The 14,019-nt window shown below is 40.7% G+C and overlaps 1 protein-coding gene across 1 annotated transcript in view; it reads right to left on the bottom strand.

Annotated features, from left to right (window-relative positions):
* LOC119908662 (gamma-aminobutyric acid receptor subunit rho-2-like) overlaps positions 1 to 11,333 on the bottom strand; it is a 31,483-nt gene extending 20,150 nt beyond the window's left edge. Inside the window, exons 1-2 of the mRNA XM_038726489.1 lie at positions 10,998 to 11,333; positions 7,286 to 7,392 (exon numbers count right to left, since the gene is read on the bottom strand). Of these exons, the coding sequence (XP_038582417.1) occupies positions 7,286 to 7,392; positions 10,998 to 11,119 (229 nt within the window). The 5' untranslated portion in view covers positions 11,120 to 11,333. The remainder of the gene's footprint in view (positions 1 to 7,285; positions 7,393 to 10,997) is intronic.
* Between the last annotated feature and the right edge of the window lie 2,686 nt (positions 11,334 to 14,019).

Here is a 14,019-nt window from a genome sequence, read left to right as displayed (position 1 = left end):
ACCTAAAGCAGCTAACGCTGCCCGTTACTAAATTAATAATAATAATAATAATCTTTATTTGTAGAGCACTTTTCAAAAACAAGTTACAAAGTGCTTTAAATTAACCACAAAGCCAATCAGTGGAGGAGCGCTAACGGTAATGAGCCATTAATGAGCCATTAAACTATAGTTTTTAACATATTCTTAATATTTCTGCGACTGTTCTTCTTGTCTGCAGTTACAGTTGGTGTTTCGGGAATGATTAAACCAGAGGGGACATGTAAATAGGGCTGCCAATTTCTTGAAATGCATTAATTTTCTGCATTCTGGTGAAATTTTCGGCACCAATTTCTGCCTTTTCGGCATTAATCTATAAATGTTTTTATTTAGGTTATTTAAGGGGAAACACAAAACTCAGTTAGCAGGTGACAATTCAAAATATAAAAATATAACAGAATATAAGGCAGTAGGCCAGTATAAGACTTCCAAGCATTCTGTACTTCTTTCTTTCTTTTATGATTTAGTCTTCCCTTCACTTTTGTGTCTTTGTTAGGGGAAATGCCTGTTAAATGTGCATTTGGCAACTATTCACATCAATTAGAAATTTATTCTGTTATTATAAACTCCTGGACTTAAAGTTCCTGTGTTTCAGCAAATGTTCTGCTTATTCACAGTCTATCCCCCACATGTCAAGAAAAAGTTATAATATTACGAGACTAATGTCATCATGTAATAATTAATTTTTTTAAAGTCTACCTGCCTCTGTGTATTACATTATTGCTCTGCTGGAAGTAGGCTATCCCCTTCAGACTGCATCAGGTGGGTGGGTTGATTTGCGCCGAGTGAACATTAAACATTTATACATTTGTTGAAATGAAAATTGACGTGTGACATGAGAGCGTGTGAAAACTATCAGTTGTGTGAGTCTCACGCTCAGTGCGTATAAGAATAACGGACACGTCTTTTAGTTTCTAAATACAGGCCGATTCTTTATTTTATAGCAACCCCAATAAATGAGAGCTGAAAAAGGATCTAACACGGCTTCCTGCCAGACAAAGTTATCTAGCTCCTCTTTAAAGTGTGAAATGTTTTAGTTATACTGTAGTTGAGTGAAATCTAAGTACAAGTCCTCCTTGTAAACAGTCATGTAGTATTAGATGCATTCAACAGCAGGTCACTGTATCATAGAGAGCAAGTTTAGACAGGTGGTGGTTGACAAATGGTTCTTGTAGCTTTGGTTAGACTTAAAAGAGTGCTGGTGAAGGGATACACTAGATGTGAATATGTTACATTGAAAGTAGTTACAGCCCACATACAGAACAGTTTTCAATATTGGCCTGTTGTAAGTGTAGTTTTTTCAGGAAAGGGGTCTACTATCCAAATCATTCTCAAAATCAAAATATCGACTCATAAATCGGCTCTTTTTCACTAACATCAGCATCGGCCCCCCAAAACTCATATCGGTCGGGCTCTATTAATTTGCACCTCATAATAGCAACTAGTCGGCGTTAGCTGGCAAGCTAACAATCAGCCTTTCTGATATTCACTGTCTTTTCACCCGATCATCTGATTCTTTTTGGCCTGACGGGCTTCAGTACATTACATCTCTACATTTCGTTAGCTGCGGTGTTGTCGCTGTGGTCGGCAGGAGGCTTGGGAGCACCCTCGCAGCTACATCCTGACCGAATACGTCACATTACAAGCAGAATAGTGGCCGTTGCAAGCAATGGAGAAAACAGGCATGGGGTGCATTTCTGTGAGGTTACAGTCCGTTGACAAAAAAGAAGTAAAAACAATGATTTATTAATAAGTGATTTAAAAAAAATAAAAATAAATATGGCCCCTTTAAACAATTCTTAACAGTAAAAATAGCAAAATAGCTGATTAAAGAAATCAGGCCACTAACAGTAAATAAAGATAGAATGAACAAACAGATTATCAGTTAAGAAACAGTTCTTGGTCAAACTTTAACCTACAACTTTTGTTCTGAAACATGCTTTCTACTGATAAACATGGTACTGTGGATGCAAATAAAGAAGAGAAGAACAAACACAGATTAAATGTTACACTTTAGTGGCTGAGTAGGATATCCATAGACAGTAGGGGTATTAATTAACAACAATGTTTTGACTATTTTGCAGTTACATGTAACGTCTATGCAAATAACTACTAGAAGAAGGAATAAGAATTAATTATACAAATTAAGCAAACAGTTTATAGTGGAGCAAATTGAACCCCTGTAACACAAAAAAAAGAATTACTGTGCATTCAGACCAAATGCGAATTTAATCCTTGCTTTGCTTTCCTCACGAGGGTTTTATGTCTGGACTACTGCCGAGGGTTCACACACAACGCGATAATGCGAATAAGCACAACCCGCGATTACTACAGCTGTATGAAACCAAAGTAAAGATTTTGCTGTGATTTAGTTGCAATAAACGGATCTAAATGATGCTGAAATAACAAACATATGAATTCCTGCTTTGCCAGCAGACCTCTGGAGGCCAGGCAGTACTGGAGGCTGTCGACAGGGCAGCAGGGGCCAGGGAAACAGGAGGCTGCGCTAAATCTGGGATAGTGGTCTGCTGCCTTTCAGGTAAAACCAGTTAGCTGGCGCATCTCAGTGACCCACACTTAGATGTGCCAGCCACTTAGGTGGCCAGCTATCAATACTGTAATATTATTACTTTTCCCAGTAACTAGTGTAAGGGTTGACTATTTCCAAATCAGTAATAATATTACACGTTCAGTTAACGCTGCGTTACCGCATTACCTGAACGCACCATCCTTGATGTGAATGCACAACTGCGTGGCAGGTCAGCAGCACCGGACCTTATGTTGTGACCAATGTCAGCTGTCAAATGTCCCCATAGGTACTCTAAGATTTAAGTGTTTTTGTTAATAATGTCATGACTGGGGAGAAATCTTATGGATGACATTAAAGATGCTTGGTAACCTTTTTATAACTGGGTTTCATTTATTGTAAATAAATAACACCAAAGGTTTAAAGTGAAGGGACAAGATATCACTTAGTTTTCCTCCTTAGGTTCTTCATGGGAGAATTTGGCTTGAGCAAAGGCTAGAGAAACAGGGACTGATCAGCTCCATTTTAGGCAACTGCTTCACTTCATTTATCAGACGAGCCAAGTATGAATTGTAAAATTTGAAAAGCTATCAAATCTATTTTAGCCTCTGATACTCACAATGAACTTCTTCCTTGCATTAGAAAGGACACCATCTCCAATTCTGAAAGATCTGCTGTGCTGGAATATTTAAATGAGCACTTCATCGCCTCTGGTTCCCTGATTAACCAGTCTCGCCTTCAGGCATGACTGTTGATTGTACTTTTGATGGTCAGCCATTTCATTTTGTTCTGTCAAGGAAGTTCACAGGCATCTTCTTTCACTGGGCACCTGATCCTCACACATGTTCTTCCTCTATTAAAGGCGGGGGTGGGGGGTACTTCACTTAACAATCATAAGCCTATTTCCAATGTAACCATCTTATTGGATTGGACTGGTGAACGATCAATCAAGTTCTAATAATGTTCTCTTATTGTACCAGCCTGGCTTCAGGAAACTTCCCTTAAGGTTGTTAACAGAATAACTGAGTCACTGGATCGCAAAAAACCCTGTGCTGCTGTTTTTATCAAACTCTCAAAGGCCTTCGATACAGTTGACCACTCTATCATGAAGCAACGTCTGCTCGATATTGGGTTGTCTTAGGTTGAAAAATAACCTTTCTTAAATGACACAACATGTCCAATTTGATAGCACTTCCTCCAGTATATTACATGTTGTGTCCCCTCAAGGTTCTGTTCTGGGTCCAGTTTTTTTAGTATCTATGTTAACAACCTGGGTCCAAATGTTCCCGAGTCACAGTTCAATTTTTTGATTGAACGGTGATTGATTGATTTAATTTCATATTGAAAACTTAGTATAAAAAATTAAAGCTTAAGCTTGGTTTTTATTTTAGAAGCAAATCCTGCCTTTCCCCTGTTGCCAGTTCAATTCCATTCAATTTTATTTATATAGCGCCAAATCACAACAGTTATCTCACAGCGCTTTTCATAAAAGAGCAGGTCTAGACCGTACTCTATGATGTTATTTGCCAGAAATAAAATGGTTGAGGCTACATTCCTTTGCTTGCTTGACTATGGTGATCTGTTATGCATGCATGCCTCTGCCCAATGCTTGCATCAGCTGGATACGGTGTACTGCTCTGAGGTTTGAGGCTACAAACTCTCACTCACCATTGCACCCTTTATCCCAGAGTCCAGTGGAGTTCAGTGGACTTCATTGGCCTTGCGCAGACTCACTCACTGGTACATATTTATTTGTAAGTCCATCTTAGTCTGCTCCCCTCTTACCTTTGTGGGTATACACCACCTAAAACTATAATTTGCACTCAAATGACACCCTCTAACTGCCTGTCCCACTGAAATGGGCTAACAGGCTTTCATGTACTCTGCCCCTGCAACCTGGAACCACTTGCAGACAGTTTCAGATAGGCTTATCCAAATCAGAGAATTTAAAAATTTAGTGAAGGTTTTGGAGGCTAATTCAATTGGAATTTATAATTTCTCCCTTGGCTGGATGGATTCCTGTCAATGTGTTGCTGCTGTCTTGGTCAGGGCTCTCTTGGATTAAAGATTTTTTAATCTCAATGGGACTTTGTGGTTAAATAAAGGTTAAATAAAACAAACTCAACAGAAACAAAATACAACTCACCAAAACCATCTTGGTTAGTTACAACTGTTCCAACACAACTGAGATAAATATTCTGGCTCTAGACGGTGTCACTGCCTCTCTGATGCCCGAGCTTCCTCTGGCTCCTCTCCCGCTTGATGCCTCTGTAACGGTAACCATCTAGGCTGTGCAGTGAGTAAACTGCACTCCCTGATGCCTTAAGAGACGTGCTAGCGACAGGCATAGCGCCCATGCGTTTAAGCCTCCTCAATAGCGCGTCCAACTTCGCAGTTCAACTTCACGCCTGTTACACCTCTCCTGCCTCGATTGAACCTCACCATGTCTTTGTCGTCCCCGGAGTCAGAGTCCTGGTCGGAGACCGCTGTAAATCACCGTGTACAGAACACAACCTCCAAGACCATGGTTCATTGGGAAACTATTGAGCTTGGTTCCACTGCCTACTCGCCCGCTCCAATTCAGGTGCCCATTCGGACTTACTGAGCTAATAATCTGATGGCAATTATCAGCCTGATTTGTGATTTGCTGCCCCCTATTTTTTTTGGAGTATGAATTCGAAAGGTGGAGAGAAGTCTCAATTCTTATACGTTGTACTTTTAAGGGGTCACAATCCATCAAGGTTGGGAACCACGGGGCACTGGTTAGCTCACCTGGTAGAGCATGCGCAACATATAGAAGGCAGAAGTCCTTACCGCAGCAGCATGTCATCCCCTCTCTCCAGCTGTTCTAACTAATAAAGGCAAAAAGCCTAAAAATATATACAGTCGAATGGTTTTTGGACATAGCCGTGTTTTTGCTTCTGCTTTTTGCTTTAAAGTGAGAGTTTGTAAGAGGAAGAGTGTGTTATTTTCTCTTCCAGGGCTTCTGGTTACATAAACCTGACCGTCATCCTCCTTACAGACAACACGGCTGATCCTGAAACATAAATTCATCTTGTAAATTACTTGTCAAAAGCTTTTACAGAAAGTCAAGTATCTCAGATTACAGCTGCACTGTAGTCTATTAATTTGTTAATTTAGTAAGTCACGCTTTCACAGATTGAATTGTCCTCACGTAATTTAATTTCAGGTGTGTCGAGAATAGAGGGAGAAAAAAACCCCTATCCATTCCACCTAATGATGCGGGACTGCTCCTCTTTTGGAGGATTAGCCACTGTAAATCCACTGTTGTTTTACCCGAGACACATTAGTCCAAGTGAAAGGATGCATTTGGTGGAGGATTCTTCAGATCCTATGAGTGAAATGGGGGAAAACATGCTCTCTCTTTTTAATGCAAATGTGACTAATGCATGCCATGTCTATCCATGCCATCAAATGTCTTTTAAACCCGAGGCAGACAGGGAGCACCATAAATAGATGTACCCAGGAAATCACAACTTTATATGATGACAAATATTCTGTCTGAACCTATGTCTCCCTTCAGCTTCCTGTATGTGTTTGATTTGTCAGGCCACAGTAGGGGGCCACCCAATAGGAGCAGCAAAGGTCTAAGTTGGATAACAGAAACCTTATCAACATTCACAGCTCCAACTGCACACTATTGATAATTCAGACCTCATTCACCGTTGCTCTTTTGGCTATGGGATCACAACAAGCAGTTTATTGAGTACATTTAGACAATAAACTGCTCCACGGTCAGGATTTCTCTGATAGTGACACATGAATTTTCTCCATCCCTATGCCGGCATGTATCGTCATTCTTGATATCGTTGCCCCAGTGAACGGGAAGCGGCAGTGTAAGAGGCTTTCATTAGTAACACTGCAGTTGTTCCCACGGCAGCTGCTGCACCCTTTTTCCTCTTTTTTTACCTCCAGTCTCACAGGCAGCAGCGGGGCGCTTACACAAATCAGCTTTTGATAATGTTTGAATAAGACAATTGCGTTGTTTTTCTTTTGCTGCTACAGAAGCTTCCTGCAAACCGCCAGCAAACATATGCTGACGAACGCAAGACAAAAAGTGATCCTCAGTGGGGTCCATGTTCCCATCTGTGGCTGCAACTGTAGTCCAAGAGGAGCATGAAATTCACTGTGGGGCGTGTCATTTAGCTCTTCCCCTCCTCCTGTGCTTAAACACGGCCTGTTTCTGCTAACCCACAGATTCTTGTTTTAAATTGCCTCCCCACATCCCAGCAGCAGTGCCATTGTCCTGACATTCATCATGTAAAGCAAGGACACAGAGGCACACACAACATGCTGGTTGACTTTTACTTCAGTCCAACACAAGCTACGATCAGAGGTTCACATTTTTTTGCAAGATGCTGCAAGAGGACCTCTGCTCAGCTCTGTGTCAAAATGGATTTACGCTGTAATAAAAACTTTTTTCTTTTGCTTGTGGCTTCAAGCTTCACATCTCGTCTTATTGTACTCTTTAGGTTTGGCAGTTGAGTGGAAGAGAAGACAGGTGTGAAAAATAAACTTGCTTCTGCTTTCCCAGTCAGCATGGTATCAATATTCACTTCACACTCAGGTTCAACCAAGGGTGAACCTAATATTATCTTGTGGAAATATACTCTTCTTTAAATTCAGCAATGGACAGTTTACGAACATGATCACTGATTGACTGAAGTTGCGACATTGTCTCCAAAAGCTCATAGAACTTACCTGCAAAGGCGGGCCTCATGGTGAAGTCATGCTCGTCGATGCGCAGAAGGTGTGTCGTCTTCACCTTTCGGGTTTTGGTTCCATCCACAGCCTTCTTTGACAGAGGACTGGCAAGAGGCCAGCAGACAGAGAGGGGAGGTTTTTAAAGGGCCATTAGAGTTTGGTCTTAAAGGATAAGGCTGGATAATTTTTAACCAATTGCATGAAAAGTCCAAAACCAATAATGTGTCAGTCTGTCTCTAAAAACCTTCCAACATCTTCAATAATAATTATAATTATACCTCATTTTTTTCAATAATCTTTTTATATTTCTATATTTTCTATTTATATTTTTATTATTATTCTTTTTTTTAATTCCTTGTTACGTGAGCTGTAATTAAATAAACAGATCACCCATCCATCCATTATCTATAACCGCTTATCTGTGCAGGGTTGCAGGGGGGCTGCAGCCAATCCCGCAAGAGGCGGGGTACACCAATCCATTCACACCTAAGGGCAATTTAGAGTCACTAATTAACCTAGCCTGCATGTCTTTAAACTGTGGAAGGAAGTTGGAGCACCTGGAAAGAACCCACACAGACACGGGGAGAACATGCAGACCCAGGCCCAAGGTTTGACCACTGGACCTTCATGCTGTGAGAACTGCACCACAGTGCTGCCCTCTGGATTACATCTAATGCTAATGTTTTTTTTTATGAATACAGTGATTCATTAATTGCTGGTTTGTGACAAAATGTAAATCTCTGCCTCACACATAAAAGTCATATGAGCTCCACCCTATCCACTACTGCGACCTCTAAGACTGTCCTCCCACGAAGAATGAGTAGGCAAGTAGCCTACTCTAAACAAAGCCGTCTGGTGGCTGTTGTAATTATAAAGGGAGCAACCAGGGGCCTGTACCACAAAGCAAGTTCAACATACCCAGGATATCTTTTCGTTATCTGGCTTCACTAACCCTAACAATCACAATCGGGATAAGCGGTCACACAAAGCTGGTTATCAGCTTGGTAAGTCAACCCAGGGTTTCCCAATCCAGCCATTAGTGCGTTCACATAAAATAGGCAGAGTTAGTAGCAGATGACAAATCGCAGTCACGGACATGTCCATTGGCAGCAGAGCATCATATTTTATTTTTTTAACTATGAGCAAACTGTAATATTATATATAATACTATAATATCTGTGTAGGCCAATGACAATCTTACATTATTCTTTAAGCTTGGCTGTGTGTAGGCGTTTCCACATTAAAAGCCTCGGGCACTGAATAAGTGCTCGTTCCAACTCACTTCTCCTCAGAATAATTAATTTAACACACTCAAAAGTGTTCCAAACATTGTTCTAAAATACCTTTTAATAACAACGTAATTAAAAATCCATTCATGCCATAAACTGTGCTCAAATAGTGTTTGAAAGACTGAATCTGAACATTAAGGCTACTGAAAACTCCTCCACATTACCTGCACCCACAGAGCAAAAGGTGGGGAATCTGACCAGTCTCTATAATAAAAGATAGCCACTAACCTAAAATAGATATCATATTAAACTTCATTTCAAAATACCAAACTATACGCTCATAATATTCAGCCTCAAGAAAAATTAAACTCATTTATTTTAACGGCTGCAACAGACTGTGTGAAACGGACCTGGGAGCAAATAAAAAATATTAAAACACATTTTAAGTGGTAAATATGCTTACTGTCATATCTTAAAAACATAAAAAAGTAGCCTACAAGGCTTTCTTCAATAAGTCTCTGTACGATGATCTCACCAGGCTATACAAAGTTTCTCCGCATCACCGCAGCAAACATAAAGCAGCCTATAAAACAGTCTGTGGGATCTCCTACGGATGGTGATGTCATTTCCCAAGAGTACTGATTGGTCAGTAAGCTGTGCTTTTATAGAGGTCATCTCTCATCTGGAACATAACCTGCTCCGGAGCAGGTTAGCCAAAGTTACCATGGCGATCTACCCCAGAAAGAAGTGTACCTCCGTCGTGGTACTGAAAACCCAGGGTTAACCCCGAGGTTACCTCCATAAGCTCAAATCCTGCTTCGTGGTACAGGCCCCAGGTGATGTTATTATAGAGCGACAAATCTGCATAAGGAGGAGGTCAGTGAGGATGGAGGGGTAAACCAATCACCAGAAATTTTTACACTGGGGAATTCTGTTTTCTTTCCAAACGTGAATCAACATTTAAACCACAATGTTTCCATAATGTTAACTAAGTCTTTAGTATTGTAACCATGATGGCCTCTTGACACGCTTCTGTCCACAAAGCAGCAATTTAATTACTTTCAAGATCAGCACCTCTCAGCTAATCAACCTTGACTGTAGGATTAATTTGGTGTGTGCTATGGGTGTCAAATAATGCAATGTACTCGGTCTGTTTATATAAAGGGCCCACTACCTTCTACATGACACTATAGTTATTGACATCAGATGTAAATTATGAGGTGCAGAGTTGTCAAACATAAACATATATCCGGCTGAACTTCCATACCCTGTCTGTGGCTTTCAGCTCAATATCTTTATCAACAGCTCACAAATATATAGTAAAGATTTTTGGAAAGGCTCTGCAATTTCCCGGACAGCTGGGCACATCGGTTTTTAACAAACCTAACAGGAGGAAATAGTGCTTTTGTTGGGGACCATTTTCAGTGGTGGATTAATCCCCATTTGGTGCTCTAGTGAGTATTTGGGACAGCAGGATGGTGTATGTGGGATTGAGTCAAAATGGCAAAGAAGGAACATGTCACCCAGTGCAACAGTGTGGCTTAATGTGTTTAATAGTTTAAGGACAACAATGGAACTCTTTGTCACAGAGGACTAACATATATCAGACTTAAGTTACAAACACAATAGTTGTTAATAGGATATATTCGTTGTTGTCTGCACGTGGGATTTGTTGACAGATGTATACTTTATACTTAAGAGTTGAGGGAGGGGAAGGCACCAGCATTTCAAGCAGCTGCCCATGGCTTCATAGGAGACCTTAAATTATAAATGTGAAGCCCTCTAACATTTTTTGTTGTCAAGTTTTATTTTAAATTCTATCTCTCTTTTGACAGTTAAACATTTTTTCTTTGCACTGCCTATTAAAAGAAACACTGAACAGGTTGCATTGAAAAGTTTACCAGGTTGAATTATTTGTGATTTTAATTGTAGGTGATAGTTGTTTTGGTTTGGCAGTAAAATGCAATTCTGCTTAGATTTGGGGCCCCTAAAATGCTTAGAGTGACAGGTGTGAAAGTGTGTGCTGAATCTCGAAAGATGGATTGTCTTTGCTGCTTGCAGTTTTTATGCGCAGCTCACGGACGGCGTAATTGCTGTCGGTTTGGTTCCAAGAAATAACCCCCCAAAACAGTAGTGCGACCGCGATGTGACGGCATGTATTCGTTACCACGACCTCATTAGGCTAATGGATTTAGATTGGGAATTGATATTAACAGATTTTGGTCATGCGTAGATTACACACAACTGTTTACATTCATGATGTAATGAGGGAAAGCTGAGGGAAAGCTGCTGCCTCATCTAGAATTTTATGTTTGTTTTGTTTTCTCTGTCATTGGTCTATTGCACAGAATTGTGCCTAAATGTGCGAGGTATGATGAAGTAAACAATGTTTTCCTTGATCTCCTGGATATTTGTCATATGATGTCAGAGGTGACATCTCAATAATCAAATTAAAATAAACAAAGGTTTTCAGTACTCACCTGCCTGCCTTGTGAGTCTCCGTCGGTGCGGACCACCGCTTTTTCCTACTTTTCTGTTTCCTGCACTCCCCGATCAGGATCAAACACAAAAGTAAAAGCAGAACCCTAGAGTAACACGGCATGATGAGTTTAAAAGTCCCGCAGAGAGTCGGTCAGTGACGCCTTCGGTCCGCGTGCAGGACGCTCTGTGCACGGTACCATCTTCCTGTCGGAGGCAGGAGGAAGAGAGTGAGACTCGAGGGACTGTGGTAAAGGAGTGTCGGAGAGACGGGATGGTGACGTTAGATAAGCGCTCTGATTGGTCTTCAGACTCCAGATGGGCTTTTCTGGCTCAGGAGCACACAGCAGCCGAACCATGTGCAGCCCACTGCAAAAAAAAGCCTGTCTTGTTGAGTCCTGTAGAGGCTGCTGACTGCCTTCACTGCTGAGGACAGGCAGGATAATAGGGGAGACCGGGTATGGTTGTAACACTATTTGCTTCTGCAGTTATAACTGAAAAAAAAATACCCATATTTGTTTACTACAAATGACACCAAGTCAGTCCTCAACAATATCACAGACCTCTTGAGTTCATGTAACACATGCTGGGGTAAGTTGTAACAATTAGACAAAAGAAGCAAAAATGGATGGACCATGTGATACACTTTAATAACAGGTATAGTGAAATTATGTCTGACTATGTCTGATGACTTGCATGTGTATGTAAATTTGTCCACTAGAACAAAGTTAATTAACAGTATACTTAAACACTATTCCAATATACCTAATTAAAGAAAATCTTTGTAGCCTACATCTTAAGGTCTAACAAAAAACATCAGTGTGTGAGTGGCTGTGTGTGTCAATGTGTGTATGTTCTTAATCAGAGTCACAGTCAGTGCTTGAAGTGGGCTGGTACTCACCGGTACGCAGTTGAGGACCTGCGTATCGGGACTTTTTCTTGCGCACCGGCAATTCTCACAAGCTACCGGTCCTCTACTCCCTCTCGGTCGGGAAAGGATCAGGTGCTAATACACACCAACATGTGAACAAAATGTCAATTGGAAGCACTGGCACCACTTCAAGCACTGGTCACAGGGCTGACAAATGAATCCTGGTAACCCTGGAGTGCAGGCTGGGTGGGGCCAGAGACTGCATAGGGTACTCTGAAAAAATATTAAAATCAAGAAATTTCCTAGTTGTATGTATACGGGATGGTTGTAACAATTTTTAAAGTCGTGTTACAACCAGCCCCACCCCTGTTAGCCATTGTTTAGCTAGCTGTTTTAGAATAGCGGTTTGAAATTAGCAAGGAAAAAAATGCTATATTTTAGTAAGTTCTATCTTACCTCCAATCGGTGGAATTGGTGTTCTTACATGTCCCATGTTACAACCATACCTGGTCTCCCCTAAAATAAATCTAGACCTGCAAGCAGGTAGTAACGTGTCCTTTTTTAAACAACACTATGACACTATGCACACCATATAGCTGTACGTTTGTTACAGCAGTTCCACTAAAATGTTTGTTAATGTATACTAATCACAGTTGTAAAAATTGAAACTCCTTTCTCCTACCAAAGAGATAAAGCAGCAGGAAGTAGAAACAGGTAAGTTAATAAGAATATTTTTCTTCCATGGGTTTCTTTACAGAGTTTATTAATGTCTTGGAAATTATCTTCCTGGTGAGGGGTTGAGCAAAGAATTGAGTTACAATCAACTGTTGTCTTTGAAGAATTTATTTAACAAAAGAGAATAAACAGAGAAGTACTACAACACATTTACAGCTGGTCCAGAGACCTGCCGCCTAGGGCAGCTTCGGTGTCTGGCCCCGAGCAAAGGGATGCATCATCATTTACACAGTCTAGGTTTCTCTTTTGGGGAACAGAGATCCTCTCAGCCTTGAATGAATATTCCAGGAGAGGAGAGGAACAACAAGAGAGGAAAACACCAAAACAATCTCACAGCTCTGACCTGAACCCTAGTAAATGTGGACAGACTAACATAAGGAGCAGAGGAAAGGTTAAGGATAAAAACACAATACATATCTATAAGCCATAACAAAATTAGTAATAACAATATTAGTAAAGGAACATATATCCATTGCTGGGCCACACTAGACAGACAACCACTCACATCCACACCTAAGGACAATTTCGGAAACTCCACACAGAAAAGCTGGAGGAACCGGGCTTTGAACCCACAACCTTCATGCTGTGAGGCAACAGTGCTAACTACTGCACCACCGCACCGCCTAAAAGAACATGCGGCGAGCCATAACACTTAACATCTGAGAAAAATCACAATTGCTAACTTCAATCCCCCTCTTTAACTATATCCCATCACATCAGTGACAACATCACCAAACTGATATAACTGAATGAACAGTCCTCTCATAAACTCTTTGTCTCTTTGTGCTCATTGAGAGGATGAAGTATGTATCTTGGGAGCATTACCTGCGAGCTGGCTCACTGGATTTTTGGAGTGAATGTCTTGCAATTCTCGAACATGTAGTGCTACTGGCTTTAGAAACCTCAAGTCATCTAGAACGTTGTATTTCAGAAAACATTTTCATATACCATTTGAACAAAGACATATAAGCTAATGAAAAAATGACCAAACTTAACACATTATTGGCAGAAGCATGGGCCAAACTTCCCATTTTAACTCTTCATGGAGAAGATGGATGGATGACTTCTGTCTCTAGAGGAGGAGGTTCAAGGTGGAAAAGGCTGGCATTGTAGCTTGATAAAAAAGAAGGCACACTTCTGTTAGTGGTTTGGAAAATGCATACACTAGCCTTCAGAACTTTGGTTGTTTCTCATCTGTGAATAAAAAAGGACAGGTTGTGCACACTGCATAAGTTTACATTTCATTCTCTTAATAGTAATAATCTTACATTAGTGTCAATGAAGTATGCAGCCTCCTTAAAGACTTGAAGTAGCTGGTGAGTGGCTCATACTGCTGCAGAATGTGAGTTACACAGCTCTCCGGGTTTAACCACCGAATGGAAACATGCTGTAGCATTTCCATATATTCGCTACCGTGG

The sequence above is a fragment of the Micropterus salmoides genome, unplaced genomic scaffold (genome assembly GCF_014851395.1).
Source record: "Micropterus salmoides isolate LMB-PRFRI ecotype aquatic unplaced genomic scaffold, ASM1485139v1 Ms_hic_scaffold_18, whole genome shotgun sequence".
Lineage (NCBI taxonomy): Eukaryota > Metazoa > Chordata > Actinopteri > Centrarchiformes > Centrarchidae > Micropterus > Micropterus salmoides.
This window is presented reverse-complemented; position numbering and strand designations above follow the sequence as displayed.